The sequence below is a fragment of the Mastigoproctus giganteus genome, chromosome 9, assembly GCF_048544385.1.
Source record: "Mastigoproctus giganteus isolate SK-2022 chromosome 9, ASM4854438v1, whole genome shotgun sequence".
NCBI lineage: Eukaryota > Metazoa > Arthropoda > Arachnida > Uropygi > Thelyphonidae > Mastigoproctus > Mastigoproctus giganteus.
The window spans coordinates 199,085,850-199,110,098 of NC_143583.1; the positions used below are offsets into that span (position 1 = coordinate 199,085,850).

The 24,249-nt window shown below is 35.6% G+C and overlaps 1 protein-coding gene across 2 annotated transcripts in view; it reads right to left on the reverse strand.

Moving 5' to 3' along the window:
* Nucleotides 1–24,249, reverse strand: part of Cse1 (chromosome segregation 1) — a 441,978-nt gene that overhangs the window by 195,851 nt on the left and 221,878 nt on the right. For both annotated transcript variants that reach the window (XM_090381796.1, XM_090381797.1), the window contains exon 16: nucleotides 3,829–3,965. In XM_090381796.1, coding sequence (XP_090237922.1) covers nucleotides 3,829–3,965 — 137 coding nt within the window. The remainder of the gene's footprint in view (nucleotides 1–3,828; nucleotides 3,966–24,249) is intronic.

Here is a 24,249-nt window from a genome sequence, read left to right on the forward strand (position 1 = left end):
TAAACAAATATAGTAATCAACTGACTTGCTGCTTTCGTTTTTAGGCACTGCAAGACATCTGCACCGAATGTAAACATCTCGATCTCAATGTGCCATTAGCTTGATTGTTCCGTTATTTCGACAGTTTACTGTATTACATTTTGTGTAATTTGTTTATGCTGTTGGTCAGGTTTATTCATTTCCTGCACAGAATGTAACCTAAGCCAACTAACCTCACTGAAATAAAGTCAGATTACCTTGGCTACCTTATGTTTCATATTATTACCTAGCTGATCAACTAAGATTATGAGAGAGACTAAACTGGAGAAGAGAACATCAATTTGTTATCTGGGGTGCTTAGAGAAACACTGATTGTGTACTGTGATTTTCTAGTGACGCATATGATTTGATAGTAATCATAGTAATGCCTTAGCTGTGGTTACAAGCAAATTAATTCTGTATAATCAGGAAATAATTTTGTTTGTTTTTTTTTCCCTTAGAATATTATTTTCACATACATATAATTTACAATTTTTTCTACATCACCACTGAACAGTTAGTTGGTGGCGTTTTCTGTTTCACTGTATAGGAAATTGATGGAATATAATGAGTTGTTAGATTACATTAATTAAATTATCAAAACAGTTTTTTTTTTTTTTTTTTGCTACAGTCTGATCAGTCATTGTAATCTTTGCAACTATACATTTTTATAATCAGGATGGTTCTGGCAGATACAGGCATCCCTCAATTTACAACTGCTCTGAAATTTGTCCTTTAACTTATTTGCTGATAATCAATTATCACCTTCCCCAACCATACATCCATTCTCTCACTTATATGTCCAACAAAACAGCTAACTCACCTAACAAGCTAAAAAGTACTGGGGTCACTTGCAAAAGTGAACAAGATAATAAAATATGCAGAGTACTGAAAAATAAATATTTTCATTTTGTAAATGTCGAAAATAATTCAAGTAGGATGATTGTTCTCTCCCTTACCATGCTGATGACGTTATCATCACACAATTTAGAATGTTGCTCATTCTATCTCATTTTGGCACTACTCCAATTTTTGTTGACTGCAATCTTGAGGTCTGAGTACGTGATTAATTTACAGTACCCGTATCTAATAATTTAAACGGTAGCAACAGTTTCAATGAGCAGCTTTTCTGAATCTGTGAAAAAGAAATAAAAACATTTACTTAAGGGAGCCACACTTAATTATACAGAATGAAAAGGTGAGCATGCTGCTGATGTTGCTAGACATTATAATTCAATACTGTGGTAGGTTTGGCTCCTACCACAGTAAGAACAATAATTGAGAATGCTAAGAAATACAGAGCCACACAAAGGAAGCAATTTCCAGAACTGAAAAGAGAGCAGTAAAAAGTATGTTAATCCATGTTTAGTCTACAGAAAGCTCTCCCATCATGCATGTCTTTTGAGGTTGCAATTTTTAATGAGTATCATGACAAGACCTAATATTCCTTATAATCCAAAGCTGCAGCTTTAATCAATTTGCAGCTGCTAGAAAATCCACCAAACCGAACCTTATTCGTAACTCTCTAGGAGGCATCAAAATCAGCTAGTGTGTAATCTTGCTGCCTCTCTTCTGCTAATTAGTGATTGGATGTCTAAATAGTATGTATGCAAGAAGCATCATAGAGACCATGTTATGTCAAGGAGCTTAGTATATACTTGCTGTGTGTGTGTACACTATATCCAAAAATTTCAAAAAAAAAAAAAAAAAAAAAAAAAACGGGAGGGGGACAGGCATAATGTCAGCAAGTTTTACCTTTTAAGCATCGTTGCCAGAATCAACGTCTCCAGCTGATAAGTACGCCACTGAAGAGGTTGAGGGCTGTTGAAATTTAGAGGGAGTTTTTTCCAACACACCACAAAATACACTTCCACAATTTTTTTTAAGTTGACACTAGCTGGCAAAAACTTATGTAAGCCCAGGAACGCCTGTACTTCATATAATATGCCTCCCATCATCTTTTCTTTAATACTGAATACATCATGAATAGACAAACTAATAGAACCAATTTATCTGGAAAAAAAGATCTAAACCTCCCAAAAACTTTCTCGTTCATGTCACAAGTATACATAGTCTCTTCCAACTTCAATGATGTCCATTTCCACCTACAATCTGCCAATTGCATTCTGCAGTAGATGGCAGCAGACTCTTAAAACTAATCATGGCGGAATTGACCAAACTTAAGAAGGTACAGTGAGTACTTTACATCAACGTGCTGCGATTCCACCACTGCAATTACTCATGAATTTCGAACATGGTTTCAAAATAAGCTACCAAGTAGATCAACAGTTCTGCCATGGTGGAGAAAATTCATAAAGGTCATCTGCTTGTACAATCATCCAGGAAGAATTGAAGGCTAAATAAAAACCAGTGAGGGTGCAGTGGAGCTGGTTTGAGGAACTTTAATGTGAAGTCCAGGGAAATCCATAGGACATTCCAGTCATGTGCTTAATACATCAAGGTCAACAGTTCCTAACATTATGCTGCTGGTTGAGTCTGAAATTATACAAGTTGCTGTATGCTGTATACAGAAGCATTTGATTGACAACAAAACCAAGGGGATAGAATTCAGCAAAACTGTAATCATGGACTTTCTTTATGATTAAAATTTTGAAGATATCCTCTATTACTTGGAAGTGGTTTCAGATTTGTATCATATATTCTATTCATGAAAAAGTGTTTTAGTTTTTTAAAGGAGGTTCCTGGACACCTTGTACATTCAATAAAAATGCCATGTGATTATTATTATTATTATTAATAGCCATATGGTGCAAGGAAGCCTGAGGCTTATGCTGCACCAGGGGAAAAAAAAAAAAAATTCCCAAGTTGCCCTGAGAGAGAGAGAGAGAGAGAGAGAGAGAGAGTCAAAAGTAGAAGGGAATCACCAAGAAAGAGAAGAATTATGATATCCAGCTCATGTTGGACATTACTTTCATAACTGCTTTAGTGATACCTAGCTTTTTGACTGAGGGAATGATGACAATTTCCCCATACCATCTTTTACCACTTTCACTTGGTAGTGAGAAATGGTTGTTATTTAAATATATACGTACAAAATTTGTTTGTGTATGCAGATATTTCCTTGGAATAATGGTCAGAATTCTTCTAGGCAGCAATGAAATTTGTTGCTCTTTATGGCAAGCTGTATGCAAGGAGGGGTTTGACTCATTAAGGGGGTGGGGGGGTGCATCCTATTACATTAAAAAAAAATTTGTGAGCCAAAACAATGAATCGACTAAAAATAATATGCGATTTAAGTATCCATAATGGAAATGACATGCAATAAATAAAGCTATTTACATTCATTTTTTACTAAAAGTTAATTGAAACATATGTACAATGTTAATCAATAAAAAACAAACCGAGTAAGCAAGCAACCAGTTACCACAAATTTCATTTTCCGAATTATTTAAACTGGCTAACACTGACCTCTGCAAAGCAGACACCCCTCTATAATGGACACTTCCTTCTGAACCAATGGTGTCTGCTTTAGAGAAGTTTCAAGTGTATTTCCTCAAAACATGGATTCTTTTAATTTTACGGAACCCCCCTCACTAAGAAAGGCAAGGCAGTGCTCAAAGAAAATGGGAAAGCTCTCAAAAATACACTTTTTCCATCCTTTCTCCTTCACCTGTTTATATTTCAGAATTGTAATTTGTAGAACATGGTTTTAAATAACAACAACAAAAAAAGTTATGAATCTCTGCCTTAAAGTAAAGATGTCAATTCCTGACAAGAGTGGGCAAATGTATTTTGTTTAAGTCAAAATCCTAATACAACAATCAATAAAATTAGTTAAGGAAAATATACCTGGGTGCCCCATTGCTGTCTCTAAGAGTGAAAATCCTTTCAACTGCATGTGCTGCATATGTATGGACGACATTACTGGATGCTGTTAGAAGAGTTACTAAGTGGGGAATTGTACCAACAACAACTTCTTTGGGTAGCTGTTAAACAAATTTTAAAATACTATTAAAAAAAGAATTTAGAAATGAGAAAATATTCAAAATCAAGTTAGATTAATATATACAGCAGTGGTTTCAAACCTATAAGATGCACCTTGCAAAAGAAACTGATACCGTCAAAATTATCAAGACAATATCCGATAAAAATGTTACCATTTGCTTTAATACACTATGAAATAATTTAATTAATGCTACATATAAGTATGTGTGAAAGCATCAATAATACATAGCCAAATCTGAATTAACAGAATGTTAGCAAAATGGCATCGTTTTAAGTTATATCTCATATTGTGAATACCTTCACAACGAGTTGCCATGATATTGCACTACTTCCAATAAGTAACCCTTCACCTGAGGAGAAGACTAATGTTACTTATTCTCAGATGGATACCACCACCCAGACAGCACCGTTTCAGGGGTATTATTTGCATCACCCGGGTGGGTAGGTATGCATTATTTGCATACCTACCCACCCACCCACCGAAGAAGGGCCAAATAGCCCTGAAACGGTGCCGTCTGGGTGGTGGTATCCATCTGAGAATAAGTAACATTAGTCTTCTCCTCAGGTGAAGCGTTACTTATTCGAAGTAGTGCAATATCATAGCAACTCGTTGTGAAGGTATTCACAATATGAGATATAACTTAAAACGATGTCGATTTGCTAACATTCTGTTAATTCAGATTTGGCTATGTATTATTGATGCTTTCGCACTATGCTTATACATAGTCTAGACTTTTCCATAGCTTGAGGCAGCAGCCCTAAACGCTTTATAGTTTAATTAATGCTTTATTTTATTATTAGACAGTATTTTTTCCTTAGGCTTTGTTAATATTGTATAAAATTATGATCTTAAAACACAAATTCATAACCATGGTAATCAATGGTGATTTCAATTTGTAATTTAAAATAATTTAAAACATTGTAAACCACTTTTAAAAATAATTTAATAGTGGTTTACAGGCACAGGTAGTTCTCGACGTTATGAGTTAAATCGTTTCTAGCACGTGCTCGTAAAGTGGGAATTTATTTGGCATAGATATAATGTTAAAAATAGGGGTTACATTATCAACAATGAAATTAGTTAGCTAATTAGTTTATGCTTAAACAATGATTGATTTATCGAAAGAAATGAATACGTAGTCTGTAAAATCAAGAAATTATAATAATAGAGAAATTATTTACGACTTACAAATATTAAAGAATGTTTATTCTTTACCATCATCATCCACTCAATGCACACTCGTTGATTACTCATTATTGGCTTGGCACTTGTCGGTTTGTTGCACAAGGAGTCGTCTTCTTCAGAAATGTTTCAAGAGGCGTTTGTTTCCAATATAATCTTCTCTTTTAATTAAAAATTTCGTGATTGCACGCGTAAGCATTTTATAATGGCACACACAAATTGCAACTAACACGATTCGTGTGGAGTAACAAGTTTACGAAGCTTAAAAAAAACAGGAATGAAAAGAAGATTCTGAAAATTTATTTATGTTTTTTATATGATTGAAGATTTCAGTAAAGGGGAAACATATTTCACCATAATAATGTAAAAAACCACACAATTCCAGCTATCGGTATTTTTGTAAATGCAAGAAGATCGAGTTTACTACGTGTTTATAATGGCTTGCAGTAACAGAAAAATACACTTTCTCCATCCCTTCTCCTTTCCTTCACCTGTTTATATTTCAGCAGTTCTAATTTGTAGAACATGGTTTTAAATAACAGCAACAAAAAAAAGTTATGAATCTCTGTCTTAAAGTAAAGATTCAATAAACCAGAAAGTGCAAATTGTTTTTATTGTTTTATGGTTGTGACCTCCAGAAATGTGCTTTTAGAAAAATATCACAAAAAAACCACACAATTCCAGCTATCGGTATTTTTGCAAATGCAAGAAGATCGAGTTTACTACGTGTTTATAATGGCTTGCAGTAACAGAAAAATACACTTTCTCCATCCCTTCTCCTTTCCTTCACCTGTTTATATTTCAGCAGTTGTAATTTGTAGAACATGGTTTTAAATAACGGCAACAAAAAAAGTTATGAATCTCTGTCTTAAAGTAAAGATTCAATAAACCAGAAAGTGCAAAATTGTTTTTATTGTTTTATGGTTGTGACCTCCAGAAATGTGCTTTTAGAAAAATATCACAAAGGCATTTAAAACTGATTCTTATAACGGAACATATGATAACGATGAAAGGTAGTGCATTTGAAGTGTAGTGATTTGAACTGGTAACTAATACAATTTACAAACCACGCTCACGACCTTTTATATGGCCTTAAGGTCACACTCGTAAATTTAAAAATTACATTATAGAGAGATAAATAGCTTAGTTATACAGTGAAAATTTCACCTTCCGAGATCTTGAAATGAATTACCAAAAAAAAACAAAAAAACAAACAATGTATTATTGGGTTCACATTACAATATTTTAACGATACAATGGTGTCTCTGGAACAGATTAATATCGTAAAGTAGGATACACTGTATTGTATAGCTACGAACGTGGTTTGGAATGCAGTATTTATGAATATTTAAAATTAATGTTCATATTTTTGATTTTGTTGATACTTCGGGAAAAAAAAAAACTTGTAAGCCCGGGAACCTGTAAAGCAAGAACTGCCTGTACATTTAAACTTTTTTTGAAAAGTTTTCAAAAAATCCAAGCCATAGTATGAGTTTTTTTTTGTATTTGGTGATCTCCTTTGCTAAATCTCTGTTTCCTTCGCTTTCTAAAAATCTAATTATCGAATCAAAAAGGATTACAAATCTTGTTAGACAGTTTCCTTTAGAAAGCCATCTGACTTCTGTATGTAAAAGAAGCCTCACATACTGTTCTATATTATCAACACAAATTTTTCTGAAAAGATGATCATATTTGCTATGTAACTTTATTTTATTGATGGTTTTAATAACAATACTGAGAGATTAATAAAGAACTGGACTAATGTTTTCCAACCAGATGATATTGATGATATCCTAAGTTCTTGCAATGCAGTGTACTGCGAGAACTTAGGGACATACTTCCTTTAGGTGGGCTAAAAAACCTTTATGTCTTCTAAAAAACCTTTATGTTCCACCATCAGTGGAACATGATACCAAATTTTCCAATGAATCTTGTTTTTTGTCGAACCATGTTTATACAGCATCAAAAATGGATGCTCCAGTACAGTCACTTTCTGTAAATTTTACAAACATCTCTTCTTGTAATTTACAATCATCATTGAAATAACGAACATATGCCATGAGAAGGGCCTTACTGTCAGTAACTGTGGATTCATCACTTTGAATAGAAAATTTTCTCGTTTTTAGTTTGTTCATTAGCTGCTCTACAAAGTTAACTGACATCTCATCGATTAGTCTTCAAACTGAATCTTTGCTCAATGGCAATGCTTTTAAAATACTGGAAGGATTTTGATGCATCACTGTTTCAATTACAGCCTCTAATTAAGTTAATATTGTATATTAACAATGACCTGAAAATATGTATACATACACAATGTAAAATGGATATCTACACAGAACTTCCCTTCCCCTGACCCACAAAAATACACCAAAGAATAAAAATGCTATTACGTAAGGAAAAGACAATAATTTTATTAACATAAAAGATTAAATTAACTTTTCTTTTCAGTTTAAAAATTTTGTTTTATCAGAATAAAAATTGATTATTCATTTTTTTAAATAAAACTTTTTTTTTTTCAATTTTCAATAATCGATATAAAATTTCCTGTCATTTGCAGAAATTGTAAGTAAAACCATAACCGTCTAATTAGATTTAATCAACACTCCACTAAAAATTTAAAAGATGCAAATAAACATATTTCTGAAAAATTCAAAGCATAACTATTCAATGATGACTCATCAAAAACACTGTAACAAAATAAGTTAGCCAAAAAAGCTAGAAATGCCAGAAGATAACAAAGTGATGTTGAAAAAGATGGAACATGAAAATGACTATAATAGAAGTCGATAGCAAGAAGAGGTAGAAGCCAAGATATTGACGAGGAATACTACAACTTTCTGAAAGGGATAAAACCCAAGAAACATATAGGTAAAAAGAAATCCAAAGAAGAAAAAATTTGTCAAGAAACACTTGTTATGGTTAGCTGAAGATGACAAATGAAGAGCAAGATAAACACTGACAAGGATAAAATTGAGTATACTGAGTTATGCAAAGCCATTAGAAAGAGACTAACAAGAAGAGTAGAACAATCATTAAGGGAGAACGAAGGACTTAAATCAGCAGCCATGAGCAGTAATACAGAAAGACAAATGATACTGAAACTGAAGAATAGCAATGGTGTTCTTATAAATAGCAGAGAAGGCATAATTCAAATAACAGAAGACTGCTATAAAGAATTATACAAGGAGTGAGGGAATGATGCCAGCAGTGAGGAAGATGGATTGCAAATTAGTAACACACACAACATGCCTGATATCCTTCCTGATGAGTTAGAACATGTGTTGAAGAAAATGAAGAATCAGAAAGTCTCAGGGAAAGATGAAGTTACTGTAGAGTTGTTAAAATTGGAAGGAAGAGACATGACACAGAAACTGGCAAGACTTCACACAAAATGCATTAGAAAAGGTGTGATGCCTAAGGAGAGGAATAATGCAATCATAGTTCTGCTGCATAAGAAAGAAGATAAATCAGAAATTGGAACTTATAGACCAATTAGCTTGTTATGTCACATCTACAAATTGTTCACAGGGATCATTATTAACAGTTTAGAGAGAATACTCGATGAGAATCAACCAAAAGAGCAAGCTGGCTTTAGAACAGGATTCTCAACTATGGATCACTTTCACGTAATATCACAGCTAATGGAGAAAGCAAATGAATATAAAACACCATTATGCCTGGCATTTAGATTGCCTTATGCTGTATAGAGTCAAATGCCTTTTGACTCTATACAGCATAAGGCAATGTTTCGGGCAGTGGAAAGACAAGGCATAGATACCCCATATATTATGATTTTGAAGAAAATATATAAGAATGCTGCCTCCTTTATTAGACTAGACAAAGACAGTAGCAAATTTAAAATTTAGAAAGGAGACAATATCTCTTAAGTTGTTTACTGCTGCTCTTGAGGAAGCTTTCAGATTAGACTGGTTGTAGAAAGGAGTCAATGTGAAAGGAGAGTACCAAAACTATTTAGGATTTGCAGATGACATTGTGATCATAAACCACGATCCCAAAGAATTAAGAGGAAATCTTAATCAGTTATGCAGAGTTAGTAATGATTTTGGACTAAAGATGAATATGGCTAAAACAAAAGTAATGATGAACAAGTATGCCACAGAAAGGGATATAATGATTGAGGGATCAGTAATTGAAAAGGTGGATTCATATACTTATCTGGGACAAGTCATTAGCTGTAATAATGATAATTGGCTGGAAGTCAAGAGAAGAATAAATTTTGAATGGATAGCATTCAGGAAATATAGTCATATACTGAGGAGCAATATCCCAATTTGTCTGAAATGTAAAATAATGAACCAATTCCCACCATGACTTATGGAAGTAAAACTTGAGCACTCACCAAAAGAATGGAAGAGAAGCTCAGAACTACACAGAAAAGATCAGAATGAATTATATTAGGAATCAGACTGTCAGATAAGAAGAGAAACACGTGGATTAGGAAGCAAACTCAAGTAAAAGACATTCTTATCAAAACTAAACTAAAATGGTTTTGGGCAGGGCACATAGCTTGAAGACATGATGACAGATGGACTAAGAAAATAACAAAATGTTACCAACGACGGAGATGGACAGATGAAATTCACAAGTTTGTGGGTAGTAAATGGATGGCCATTGCACAAAACAGAAGGAACTGGAAAGTTGCTGGAGAGGCCTTCATCCTGAAGTGGATTGAAAATGGCTGATGATGATGATAATAGAAGTGGCCAAAAAGGACTAGGAATAAAAACATCACAAAGAAAAGATCCAGATATAGAACACCCTGGTTTAATTACCAGATAAAAGAAATGACTGAAAACAAGAAGAAAATCTACATGACATATTTACACACAAAAATGGAAGAAGATTATGAAAAATATAAAAAGTTGAGAAACCAAGTAGTTGCTGCAGTACAAAAATCAAAAGAAGACTCTTGGAATAAGTACTCACTAGTAAAAAATGACTTTTATGGCTTGTAAAATAAATGTGGAGATTTATCAGAAATCAAGGAAAAGAAAAGAATGAATATATTAACTTGGCCAATATATCAATATCAGAATGGGAAATTGCTGGAACAAACTTCCATCTGTTGTGGATGTTGATAGTTTAAATAAGTTTAAGGAAGAACTGGACAAACTACTGGCTGTAATGAATAGCTGGAATGTGAGATATTATGGCGTTCTCCACCCCCCCCCCCCAGCCGATGCTGTATAAGCTTGCTTTCTTGAACCATTTGCCACTGCCAATGCTAATGCATAAAGGCGCAGTTATTTCTAAAAAATTCCTAAAAAATCCAGCACATTTTCCAAAAAAAAACTGACAACACAAGACAAAACAGTTGTCTTGTGTTGTCAGTAATCACCTGGAGAAATTAGGTTGTTCTCCTCCCAGAAGTGTTCAGCCACAGCAGAGTTTCCTACTATGTAGGAAACAAAATCAGTTTTCAAAGTTGTAATACAGGCAATCCCCGTATAACACAGTACGTCTACAACATGGTTTGAGAATTGCTGGAAATCTTGCGCAACATGGTATTTTTGAGCTTTTGTGAAAACCCTGCTATTATGTTAGATGTACTTTTCAACAATTCCATTCCTTTTTGTGAAACCCTTCTGTTGACTCGCTAGTTGTTATCGCCTTCTTGATATTTTTCTGGAGGTTATTACCATAAAACAATAAAAACAATTTGCAGTTTCCTGTTAGTGTAATCAATTATAAACAGTTAGCAAACTCAATCTCCTTGCATATTCTATAGTTCCAATAGCTGGAATTCACGTTATTATGGCGAAATGTATTTCCCCTTCCATGAAATATTCAATCATAAAAAACATAAATACATTTTCAGAAACTCATTACTACATATTGTGTTTGTTGCAACTTGTGTGTGCCGCATTCTTTATTATTAATTGATTATCATTTTTGCTGTTTTAAATTTTACAAAAAAAAGAAAAAAAAAAAAGGTCAGTGAACAAAAATATCTGTTAGTATATAACATATTACAGTACGTATTAATTAATTAAGCTATGTATGTAAACATAAATTAATTTTTATTTTGCTAACTGGTTAATATTCTTAAGATTTTCATGTATCATTTAAAGCAGGGGGATCCACTGTATTTTGTTCGGAGATCCCTGGGTTAGGTTCTGTGCTATTGAACTTGTGCTTGTTTGAGATCATAAAAAATAATTGACTTCGAAGTTGTGTTCTTCTACAATTTCTTCTGGGCGTGCCTATTCTTTATTAAGTAAGGAATTAAAATGCTCCTTCCAAACTTCTGTGATCTCAACTACTCCCCCCCCCCCCCACTATTTCTCCTTTCTTATTCTCGCACAGGTTAAGACGGGGCTGGAAACATTTTTTTATGTTTCATACTCCTTTATAGAATTTCCTGATCTGCCCTCTGTCGTATTCTTCTTGCATTTTTTCTATTCTTTTCTTTTGCCTACATACTGACTTTGCTTTGCCTCTTTTGACCCTGTAATCCTCAATATTCTTTCTAGTTCCTCTCTGTAACATTTTCTGACTGGCTTGGTTTCGTTCTTCTAGGATCTTCTCACAGTCCTGATCGAACCAGTCATTTCTCACTCTTTTTCATTCCACTCCAAGTGCCTCTTCTGCTGCTACACTCAGTGCTTCCTTAATATATTCCCATTTTTTTTATTGATGGGCTCACCATCCTGTTGTTGGTGTTTCTCCAGTTGTTCCTCAACTTTCATTCTAAATCTTTCTCTAGTATCTCCATCTTCTTTAAGCTTATTTGTTGATATCTTTTCTTTGTTATCTCTCCTTTCCTTCTATATTCCTTTGAGAGCCTATTTCGCAGACCGCACCGTACCATGAAATGGTCTGAATCGCAATCTATCCCCCTGTAACTCCTCACGTCCATTACATCCGTAGCATGACAGGTATTAATGAGGGTGTGATCTATTTGATTACGTGTTACACTATCAGGTGATATCCCAGTTTCGTTGTGGATATTCTTATGTGGAAAATTTGTGCTACTAATGCTCATGTCTTCCCCTCTTGCAAAGTCTATTAGCCTTTCCCAATTTTCATTACTTGTTTCATATAAGCTGTTTCTTCCTATAGTTGGTATGTGCACTTCCTCTCTCCCTACTTTGGCATTGAAATCTTCAAGGATGTATTTAATATAGTGTCTTGGGGCCTCATCTAATGTTCTCTCCAGTGCTTCATAAAAGGCATCATTTGGTGCATCCTCTGCATCTTCTGTCGGAGCATGTACGCTGATTATGACTGTGTTAAAAAAGACCCCTCTAAGCCTTGGCGTACATATTCTTTCATTGATTACACTGTAACTCATCATTCGTGTTTTAGTGTCCTTCTTAATCATAAAGCCAGTCCTCAGAATGTTGTCTCTGCTTCCACCATTTATTAGGGTGTAGTCTCGGAGGTCTATAATTTCTAAGTCTCCCCATCTTATCTCTTGTAATGCTGCTACTTATGTTATATCTCTTCAATTCTTTCTCCAATTTTCTGCTTGTTCCTGGTTGCTACAAACTTCGGACGTTCCATGTGGCTACACAGGATCATTAAATCTACATTCTGTCTAACACTCCCCACAGTCCAGACATTTGATCTCATAATTCCATTGTACCCTCGATAGGTACAGGATCTTTTACCTTTGACATGACTGTGTGCAATCGTCACCCTGGTAGCTGCATTCAGATATTGGGGTGGATGGAGATTGCACACAGTCGTGTCTGACAAGTGCATAATATTCTACAGATCTGCTCTGATCTAAGCCCAAATAGCAGGTGAGAATGCTTCTTTGTCTGGGTTCAACTTCTTCAATACGTTTGTCCTGGATCTTTTGGGGTACCAACTTTTGGAATCGACTGTGACACATTTAATCTCCTCCATTCTATCCTTGGAGGTGCTCTGGTGGAACCCAATTACACTATTTTCATGATTATAAAAATACGGTATTATAAAAACTCTCATTCATATAAAAATAAAAACGAGAGTGTAGGAAACCTACACACTCTTGTTTTTACACTGGGGCCATCCCTATAAAACAACACATCAAGGGTACCATCAAGGGAAGAGTACCATCTATTCCCACCTACAAGATAAATTGACTGAAAGGGGAGAAACCACCAAGGAGGTTGAGAACATTGTTCTCCCATCCCCCACCTTCTTTATAATGGCAAATGTATCATTGACATAGTGTTCCCATGCAAGCAGTGGGGGGGGGGAGCAGAACAGGCTCATTAAAAATTCTGGAATCCAGCTCCTCCATGGCTAACAGGAAACAAGCCAATGATCACAAAAGAGTGTAATTATGGCTCTATTGGATGGATAGGCCTGGGTTCCATTGCAGCATCTCCGAGGAAAGAATGGAGGAGATTAAATGTCACAGTGTGGCTCCCCCCAAAAGATCTTTGTCAAACACATCCAAGAAGTTGAACATGGGCAAAGAGCATGGGCATATATTCCCTACTACAGTGGTTTCCAAACTTTATGTTGCTACGGCCCCTTTTTAAAAAAATCTAATCTTGGTGCCTCCCCCCTCCCTTATTTCATAAAATAATAGACATTTTTAAATGGTAAAAAATGAATTAATACAAAAAATGAAAAAAAAATATATATATATAATTGACAGAATAATAACAAGGTTTTACTATATATATATAAATATTCATTTTTAAATTAATTTGTTTTTAATGCGATGGATGTGCTTGTTTATTAGCACAACATTTATCAAATCTAGGTGTCATTAAGGAGAGTGCTACTTGTAGCTCTTTTTCTACTACTAAACGGGCTTGATATTTGGATTTCATTGCAGCTAATGCAGAAAATCCCGTTTTGCATAAATATGATGTTACGAATGGCAGCAGTACTTGCATTGCTTTGCTTGACAAAGTATTATATTCTTCACTTCGATTCAACTAAAATTGAACTAGGGTTTCACTCTGAAATTTTTGTTTCAATTAAGTATTCCATGATAATTCTATCAATACTTCCTTTTCAATAGTTGTCAATCCAAATTCATCATCTTGTTCATCGACAAATGGATTCTGTATCCATGCAAACTTCGTAAAATCAAGATCTTCGAAATAATGTGAAAAGTGCATTAGTAAACCATCCAAGTGTTCAGTAAATAGATTTTTGTTTGCTTCAATATTAACTCTGGCGCAGAAAAGTTCGACATGTGGAAACATGTCGAACTTATTTTTTTGTAAATTTGATTTCCATAGCACCAATTTTTTTATGAATGCTTTCACTTTGTCTTTTTGAATCAGTGAATGCATTTGTGGTCCTTGCATTGATTTACTCAAAACACTCAATTTTCCAAATATTTCAACCAAATAGGCAAGTTTAACAATAAAGTTATCATTCCTAAATAAATTTGTCTCTTCGTTATGATTTATCAAGAAAAATTGCAATCTCTTCTTTGAGTTCAAACACCCTTTGAATCACTTTTGCACGAGATAGCCAGCACACTTCACAATAGCATAGAAGTGAAGTATAATTAGCTTCCATATCTTCACACAGCTTTGCAAACAACCTAACGTTTAAAGGACTGTTTTTTTATGTAGTTTGTAACTTTCGTAACTTTTGTAAAAATGTTGTTAAGTTCCTCGCTCATATTTTTTGACACAAGAGCTGCTCTGTGAAGCATGCTGTGCATCCAGATAACTTCGGGTGCTTTCTTTTTAACTAATGCTTGAAGACCTGCCTTATGTTCTGACATTGACTGTGCTCCGTAAGTACAGAGTCCAATGCACTTTAATGTCGTTCTCATCAAAAAAAGTGTCAATTATATTAAAAATTTCATTGGATGTGGCCTTTCCAGGAATGGGGTTGCAAAATAAAATATCTTCTATTATATTAGTTTCTGCAACATATCGAACATATGCAATTAAATGAGCATCTTCAGCTACATCAGTTGCCTCATCTAATTGTATGGCGAATTTCGAAGTACACAGTCGAGAAACTAACTGATCGTAAAGATCTTCAGATATATCATCGATTCTTCTGCCAACTGTATTATCAGCAAGCGGTATTTGTCGCAGCCATTTCGCATATGATTTGCCGAACATTATTTTAACCATATCAACAGCTGCTGGCAAAACTAGAGTTTCTCCTATTGTGTGGATTTTTACATTTTGCGATTCTGTAAGAAACTTGATACGACGCTAGCAATGCATTTGATGGAACAGAAACTATATTTTTGAACGTTTGCTTTTGTTTATTAAACTCATCTAATTTTCTTTGAAAAAATTCTATGGTCTTACCAACGTATTCAGAATTAGTTTTAAGGTGCCATTTTAATTTGCCTAGTCTCATACTATCTGCTGCCAAAACTTTCGTACAAAACAAACACATTGGTTTTTTCAAGCCATCTATAATAACACTTGTGAATCCTAATGATAAATAGGATGAATCATATTTTCTTGTCTTGGGAGTTCTACCTCCTTGTTCCCTGTTGCTTGTATTCCCACTATCTTTACTTGTATCAGCATCAGTATCTTCATTATTAGAGGATTTTCTCTTGTAACCATTCAAAAATTTATCCATTTGTCTAAAAATATTAGGATTAAATTTATATTCTTAAAAAATACAACTTCTAAATTAATAATGATTATTATCAGTAAGTAATCATGCCAAAAACAAAAAACACAATCGCACACCACTGAAACCATATTTTCAACCATGCAGCTAATGCTATGCTATGCAATCTACCTATATATGGTCATACATAGTACGCACTACATTATATATATTACATTACATCATATCAATCATAATTCATCAATCCATTTCAGCAAAATATAATATTTTTTTCCAAATAAATGTTTATCTCATGTTTATATCGAAGTTAGAGTGAGATAGGTAGCAGTAAATGCTTTAAAAAATAGGTTATAAAATTTAAATGTTATGTTATGAAAATTACATTTCTGTTAAACTTTTCGTACCTCCTTTTGCACTAGTCCGCACCTCCCAGTTTGGAAATCGCTGCCCTACTATATGGGCTTAACAGAGAGGATCTCTACAATATTATGCACGTGTCAGACGTGTGTGTGGCTACTGAGGTGGAGATTGTACAGTTGTGCCAAAGGTAAAAGATACTTATATATCGAAAGTACAAATGGAATTATATACAAGATCATAAGGGGAACGTACTAGTGCAATAAAGACAGGAGGACTCCCAAATTTCTCCAGATGATGCTGTCCTTGTTGATCATTTGCATATTGTATTGGACTGGAAATGCCCCAAGAGCTTGTGGATTCGTTGTTCGGACCATAATACCATCAACAGAGATTGCAGAGTCCGTATTCAGTCATCTTTGAAACTAATTCTTGGCCAAGGTGAATGGTTCTGCCTGGCATGGTCTTGAGCCATTTCTGGTCTCAATGCATGGGTGGAGGACAATTCCCATGCTACTGCAGTAACATGTGCCATGAGCCACAATCCTGATAATGTTATTTAAGGTTGTGCCGTGACAGTAAAGTTCCACTGTTGATAAAGGAGGTGCTTTTGAAAGCTATGCTGTTGCTTCATTGCTTTTAAGTTATAATATTTAATTTTATGTATTTTAATTCTACCTATAATTTTATTGCTTTTAACTCTACAGGTGTCAGCGCACTTTATTTTTACATATTTTATACTGTCTTATTTTTATTTTAATTTAATAAAGTTTTGGCCATATATGGTTAGAGTATTCCATTGCAATATTGTTATAGATTTGTTGTTGTTTGAGAGCTATTGGCGCAAGAGCAGCTTAGGCTACTTTGTATAATGCACCTAGTCTAAGTTACAGAGTTTCATATTTCGACATTTTTCATTATGTTGTTCAGAAGGAAGCCAAGATTTTATTTTATAATTACGTAGCTTTTTCGTAAATGTTATACTATTAATTTTCATATGTTTTGGTAGTATCCGATTAGCTTAAGGAAAAAGAAAACGTTGGTAATATTTGGCCGGTTATCTAAAATTGTTTTGAGCGTTAGGTTGTTTTTTGCATTCATGGTTGTTTGAAAGGATCTTATACGTTCTGAATTAAATCTTGGACAGTTCACCATGAAGTGATGTACAGTGAGCGGAACTTGACAGTTTTGGCATTGAGGAGGGTCTTCACCTCTGAACAGGTAAGAATGAGTCACATGGGTATGCCCAATTCGCAATCGAGCAAGGATCACTTCTTCGTGTCTGTTGGATCGGCAACTGGTAGTCCATGGTCAGAGTGTTTGTTTAATTACACAAAGTTTGTTATTTTGATCTTTCCAGTGTTGTTGCCATTGTTTTGAACTGCTTTGGTGGATTAAAGAATTGTAATCGGTATATGGTATTCAGCGGAAGGCATAGTAAGAGGGAGCAGCTTCTCTTGCCACTTTATCTGCTCTTTTATTTCCAGTTATTCCTGTGTGGCCTGGAATTTAGCAGAATCTGATCTTGTGATTATTTTGTAATAGCTTTGATACTGAATATTGGGACCTGTTGTAAAACTGGGTGTGCTTTAGTATTGGCATTCTGCAAGGCAATGACAGAGCTAAGCGAGTCAGTGAAAATTATGCTGTCTGCTATCTGTTCATGTTTAATTTTATTTACGGCCATCAAAATGGCTTGTAATTCTACTGTAAAGATGCTGCATTCTTTTGGGAGTTGTTGGATGAAAGTAGAGTCTTCAGAGTGAATCGCAGCTCCTACACAAGTCTGTTTTTGAGCCGTCTGTGTGTATATGAAAGTGTGATGTTCGTATTTTTCTTTGTATGCTGCATGTAGTTGCTGGTAGTTTGTTCTCGGGAGATTTGTTTCCTCCCCCCAGGATTGAAAATGCAGGTCATACACAGGTTGAATTATAATCCATGGTGGAATGATCTGTGTAGTTGTAGTAGCTATGCTATCATAATTAAGCTCTCGGCTTAACAGTAAATCTTTTAGACGGATGTTGGAAGGTCGGTTTATTCGTGGATGGGTTTGGTATAAGTTTTCCCAGTATGATGAAAACTGAACCTCTCTATTTGGATGATCGGTGATGGATTTTATCTTTACGGCATAGTGTAATAATAAGTTCTGTCGTCTAAGTTGCAGTGAAGGTTCATGGGCTTCTGCATATAGGCTTTATACAGGTGAAGTGCGAAAAGCTCCAAGTGCTATACAGAGCGCACTGTGGTGTATGGGATCTAACCATCTCAGTGCAATTGGTCTTGCGGAGTCGTAAACAGGTGCTCCATAGTCCAGCTTGGAATGCACTATTGCTCGATAAAGTTTAAGTAGTGTATGTCGATCTGCACCCAAAGTTGTTGCGGAAAGAACTTTGAGTAGGTTTAACTTCTTGATGCAAGAATATCTTAGTTGTTAATACGTTCAAGGAATGTCAGTTTCTTATCTAAGAGAAGCCCTAAGAATCTTATATTTGGTACAACTGGGATCATATATCCGTCTAGTTTAAGTTCAGGGTGTAGATTTCGTTTCCTACAGAAGTGTATACATGCAGTTTTTTGTGTGGAAAACCGGAAGCCATTTGTACCCATTGAATTATTTTATTTATTGCTCCTTGTAGCTGCCATTCTATACTTCGCATATTCTGAGAGTGATAGGAAATACTGAAATCGTCAACAAGCGGATCAACAGGTTTTGGTATATGTTCAGTTATGGAGTTTATTTTGATAGCAAAGAGGGTTGTACTAAGCACAGACCCCTGAGGCACGCACTCTTCTTAAGTGAAGACTTTTGAAAGAGCATTCTGCAACCTAACTTGAAATGACCTGTGGAGTAAGAAATTTTGAATATATTTAGGAAGATGTCCACGTAATCCATAATGCCATGCAGTATCGTAAGCTTTTTCTATATCGAAACAGATTATGTGGTGATCTTTTCGGATAAAGGCATTCTGCACACTGTTTTCTAATTTGATAAGTAAATCTAGTACTGAACGATTTTTTCTGAAACCATGCTGTGCTGGATTGAGAAGGTTATTTCTGTTCAAAAACCATGTTAGACGAGCATTGATAATTTTCTCCATAACTTTTCCTAGGCAACTGGTTAGAGCAATTGGACGGTAGTTGCGTGGGTCAGAGAGGTCTTTTGGGAAAGAAAGAATTATTGCATGACGCCAACTGTCTGGAAATTGGTTTTCTAGGAAGATTCTGTTATATAGTTCTAGTAATGCCATTTGGGATTGATCATCGAGTTGCTTTAACATCATATAGTGGATTTGGTCTGGTCCTACAGCACTTTGCTTTGTCTGTGATAGAGCGTGTTTCAATTCAGAGAATGTTAAAGGTAGGTTGTACTCTTCATTATTTCTTGTGGAAAAATTCAGTTTATGTCTTTCTATTCTTGCCTTATATATTTGAAAACTGGGAGTATATGACGTGGTCACTGATATTCTGGCAAAGGTTTCACTATTTCTGATGGCTCTGCAGTGACTTGTCCATTCCAGTTTAGGATCGGAGTTGGAGTAATCTGGTATCTGCCACTCATTTTGTTAATTTTATTCCAGACAGTTTTAGATCGTGTGGAGCTTGTTAATGTAGATGCAAATTTTATCTAGGATGCTTTCCTACTGGCTCGCCTAATATATTTGGCTCTTGCCCGTGCCTTCTTGAACAATATGAGGTTCTCTAAAGTTGAACATCTTCGAAAAGTATTCCAGGTTTTGTTTTGCTCTTTCTTAGTCTGCGCACATTCTGCATTCCACCATGATTTTGGATGTGTTGGAAAGTGAGACTATGTTTTTGGGATAGAGTGTTCAGCAGCTTGAATTATTTTATTTGTTATATATTGTACTGCTGCATCTAACGGTTTTTGCTTGATAGTATCAACATTTAGTTTTGCTAATGATTTATAAGTTTCCCAATCTGCTTCATTTATTTTCCATCTGGGAGTTTTGTGTGACTTGCATGTGGTCCCTAATGCCATGGTGATGATTATTGGATAATGATCATTGCTGAGAGGATCACTGTGCACTGACCAATCAAGTATTGGAAATAGTATTGGAGAACATACAGACAGGTCAATAGCTGTAGTATTTCCTGATGGAAGATGTGTATAAGTATGTGTGCTGTCGTTCAACAAAGTTAAATCATTCTCGTCTGTCCATTTTTCAATTTGTTTTCCTCTCCGATCTGTGGTTGTGTTACCCCACACAGGGCTATGCCCTTTGAGGTCGCCTAGTATACAGAAAGGGGTAGGTAACTGCCTTACTATGTCTTCTAAGCCCTATTGTAATAAATTTTGGTTTGGTGGAACATAAATTGTTATTATTGTTATGAGGGATCTAGTGGCTATGCGTACTGCAATCGCTTCAAGGGTTGTGTTTAGCGGGACAATCTGGGAAGGAATGCGAGAATTTACTAGTATTGCCACACCACCATGGGTTGTGCCGCCTGTTACTCTGTCCTTTCGATATGCTGTATAGTTCTTTATTAAGGTAGAGTCTTGAGGTCTGAGGTAGGTTTCTTGTAAGCAAAGACATAGCGGTGCATACTATGCAATCAGATCATATATATCACCTATGTTAGTGTGGAGTCCTTTACAATTCTACTGGATTATGGTTTTCATTATTTGGTTTTGGAGAGGTTTTCGGACTGTTTCCTAGATGCTGTTTTAAGTCTTTCACACGTTGGTTTTCCCTTTTTGGGGAAATATGGTTTTCCGGTGTCCATCTCTTCTTCCGCGAAAATCTCTAATACTGATTCATCTGCTTGGTTGGTCGCTTCTGTCTCCATTTGTTCAGTTGACTTATGACATTACGTTTTCCTTGAGGGGCTTTCGTTTCTGAGTATTTTACATTGGGAGGTACGGAAAGTGGTGTGTTGGTGAGTTTCTCTTGATGTTTTGGCTGGGATATTGTAAGCAGTGCTCGTGCCTAGTCTGAGATGGACTTCTTTGAAGAAATTGTAAAATCTGTTTGGGTTTCTATTGTACGCCGATTCATTATGACCTGCGCATATGAAGGTCTGTTTAAGATAGTCGGGAGTATAGTTCCCTTAGCTTCTTGGTATGTGACAGAATGTTTCACTTTATACTGTTGAATCTGCTTTTCTCTTTTCCAATATTCACAATTCTTGGAATAGGCAAAATGGTCTCCCTTGCAGTTTGGACATTTCGGTTTCTCCAATGAACAGTTCTGATTGCTGTGCTCCTGAAACCTGCAGTTGGAACAGATAGCTACACCACGGCATGCCTTTGTGATTGACCATACTTTTGGCATTTAAAGCAGCGGAGAGGATTCGGAATGTATGGTCTGATGTTACAATTTAGATATCCAGCCTTCACAGATGTAGGTGGTTTAGGAGTGTTAAACGTCAGTATGATATTTCTGGTTGGAATAAGTGTCCCATCTCTTGTAATTTTAATCCTTCTAACAGCTATAACACCTTGATTTTCAAGTTCATTTTTAATTTCTTCTTCAGAGACGCTGATAAGGTCCCACTCAGAAATTACTCCTTTCGATGTATTTAGCGTATTATGGGGAGAGACCTTTACTGGGATCCCACCAAATGTTTTCATTTGAAGCAGTCTTTCTGCATGTTTAGCATTTGCTGTCTCGACTAGAATGTCGCCTGATTTTAATTGCTTAAAATTTTTTGGTGTTCCAGCCACACTTTCTAAACATTTCTGGATGACGAATGGTGAGTTTTCCTAATGGCTGTTCTGTCATAGAATTAAAGACAATAAAGGTCGGTGCATTAAGAGATGTTATTTCCTTTTTTTTGCCTTTTTGTTGCAATAGTCTCATTGTCCTCATTTTTCCGACTCAAAGGAGTCAGATCTTTGGGATTCGTGGTAATGTTTGAGTCATTCATATTTGCTCCTTTTGGCCCTGGGAGTGAGAGCTTTTCTTCCCAGGTTTCCGGCCCCGCCATGGGGAGGCAGGAGTGGTGCCACCTAGTGACCAAGCGGAAGTAGATTAGTGGTTAGTAGGACTAGAATATAAATAAAAGAAAGGTGACTTTCCTTTCTTAGGAGCCTTTGCACTGATACTTTTCAGCAACTATATATATTTACAGCAGAGAATTAACTTTAAACTCTTGATATATCTAACACTCTTTCACTTTAAGAATCGGTTTATAATTGCCGAGAAATCGCCTGATCACTAGAAACGCTTGGCACTCGGGGCGACTGTTATGGATCATAACTTATGAATCCCAGAGGACTATTTGAATAAAGAGTATGACAATGTCTTTTGAGGTTATGACGGGCATCATGGCAAGATCCAAAATTTCCTAAATTTGAAGTTACAACTTAAAATCAGTCTTCACAGACTGGCCACTAGATAGTCTGAACCTATTATTAACTCTCTAGGTAGCATTGAAATCAGCTAGTGTATAATCTTGCTGCCTCTCCTCTGCCATATAGTGATTGGAATGAGTCCGAGTAGTATGTATACGGGGCATCACTGTTGAGGTCACATTATGCCAAGGAGCTGGGTATATTCATGCTGTGCAAACACTATATCGAAAATTTCATTACTTCATAAAACATGATCCCCTCCCCCACCTTTTCTTTACTACTGAATACCTCACAAATAGTCAAACTAATAGAAGAAACTTATCTGCATAAAGATATAAACCACCCAATCATCTCTTCATTTATTTCACAAATATACATGGTCTCAGTTCCAATCTTAATGATGTCATTTCCATTTACAGTCTGCCAAGCCCCACTGTTTTCTGACAGAATCTCAATTACCAGCTGATCTCAGTTGTTCCAATTATTTCGTGTACAATTTCGTTCAAAGGTGGTACCTCTGCATATGTCCACTTTGATATTCCATTTCAGAGACTTAGTAATTTGGAATCTCCTTTTTGATCTTCTCTTGCTTAAAATTCTACCCCATTCTGTCAAATTCATCTGTTGCCTCTATCACTCTCCAAGTTCCACTAATCACACAGAACCCTTTGAAACTTGACTTTCTTCGGTTCAACTTTCCTAACAGTGAGGTAATTTTCCTTGGTGATTTTAATGTGTTCACAACTCCAGCTAGCTTTCATTTCATAGTTGCATGGACTCAGCAGGTCAAGATGCTGAGAGTTTTGCAATTACTATTGGCCTCACACAGATTGTTCATTTAACTACCAGAATATCAAACAAATCCTAACCCCACAGCTATTTTTTTTTTTCTCACCAACAACCTTTCCAAGTACATGGTTGAAGTGAGCGGCTTCTAGGCATCTCGGACCACAACTTGGTGATGGTTTCTCTGATGGAGTCTCTCTCTCTCTTGGAAATTCTTAACCTTGTGTTGTTTGGCAGTACAAGAATGGAAAATGGAATGATCTATGAGATTTCTTTACTTTTCCTCAGTTGGATTACTGCTTCACATCTGCCGATGTCAAAGTTTGCTCAGATCATGTCAGTGAAATTATTCTTGTAGGGATGAAATCTTTATTCCACACTCCACCTTAAAATCTCACAATTTATCTAAACCTTGGTTTTCCAATAAATATGCTAAGGCTGTTCAAGATAAGAATGTCACATATTATAATTGGCTTGCATTGAAATCTCCAGGTTCATTTTCTGCCTATACAAAAGTGCACAACAACTGTAAAGCAGTTATTAATCAGACCAAATTAGATTTTGAACAGGCTAAGAGTAGCAAATGCTTCTTGTCCAAATGGTAGTTGAGCATTCTGGTATCTTGCCAAAGCTACTGATCACGGCTTTTGCCCATCTATACTCCCACTCTGTTAAACCTGATGGTTGTACCGGGACCTCAGCAAAAGATAAAGCCAACCTCACTAGCAACTTACTTTTCTTCTAACTCTTGTACTGACAATCTTGATAAACCACCTTCTATCATATCTAATACACTCCACTCCTATGGTCATCCATTATAAAGATGTCAGAAGAATTTTGAACAAACTTGAAGCCACAAATCGTCAGACCCTGATGGTATTTCTCCACTTATTCTCAACACCTGTGTTCCTGAGCTTACTCCTGAACTGCTTCGCCTTTTTATACTTTATTCCAATGGTGTTTCCCTCTCTGCTTGGAAATTTGTTCATATCCAGACAGTTCCTAAAAAGGGGTGACAAATCCCTCTCATCTAATTATCATCCCATTGCACTCATTTCTACTCTTTCCAAAATAAACTAAACTATCTCGAAACCTT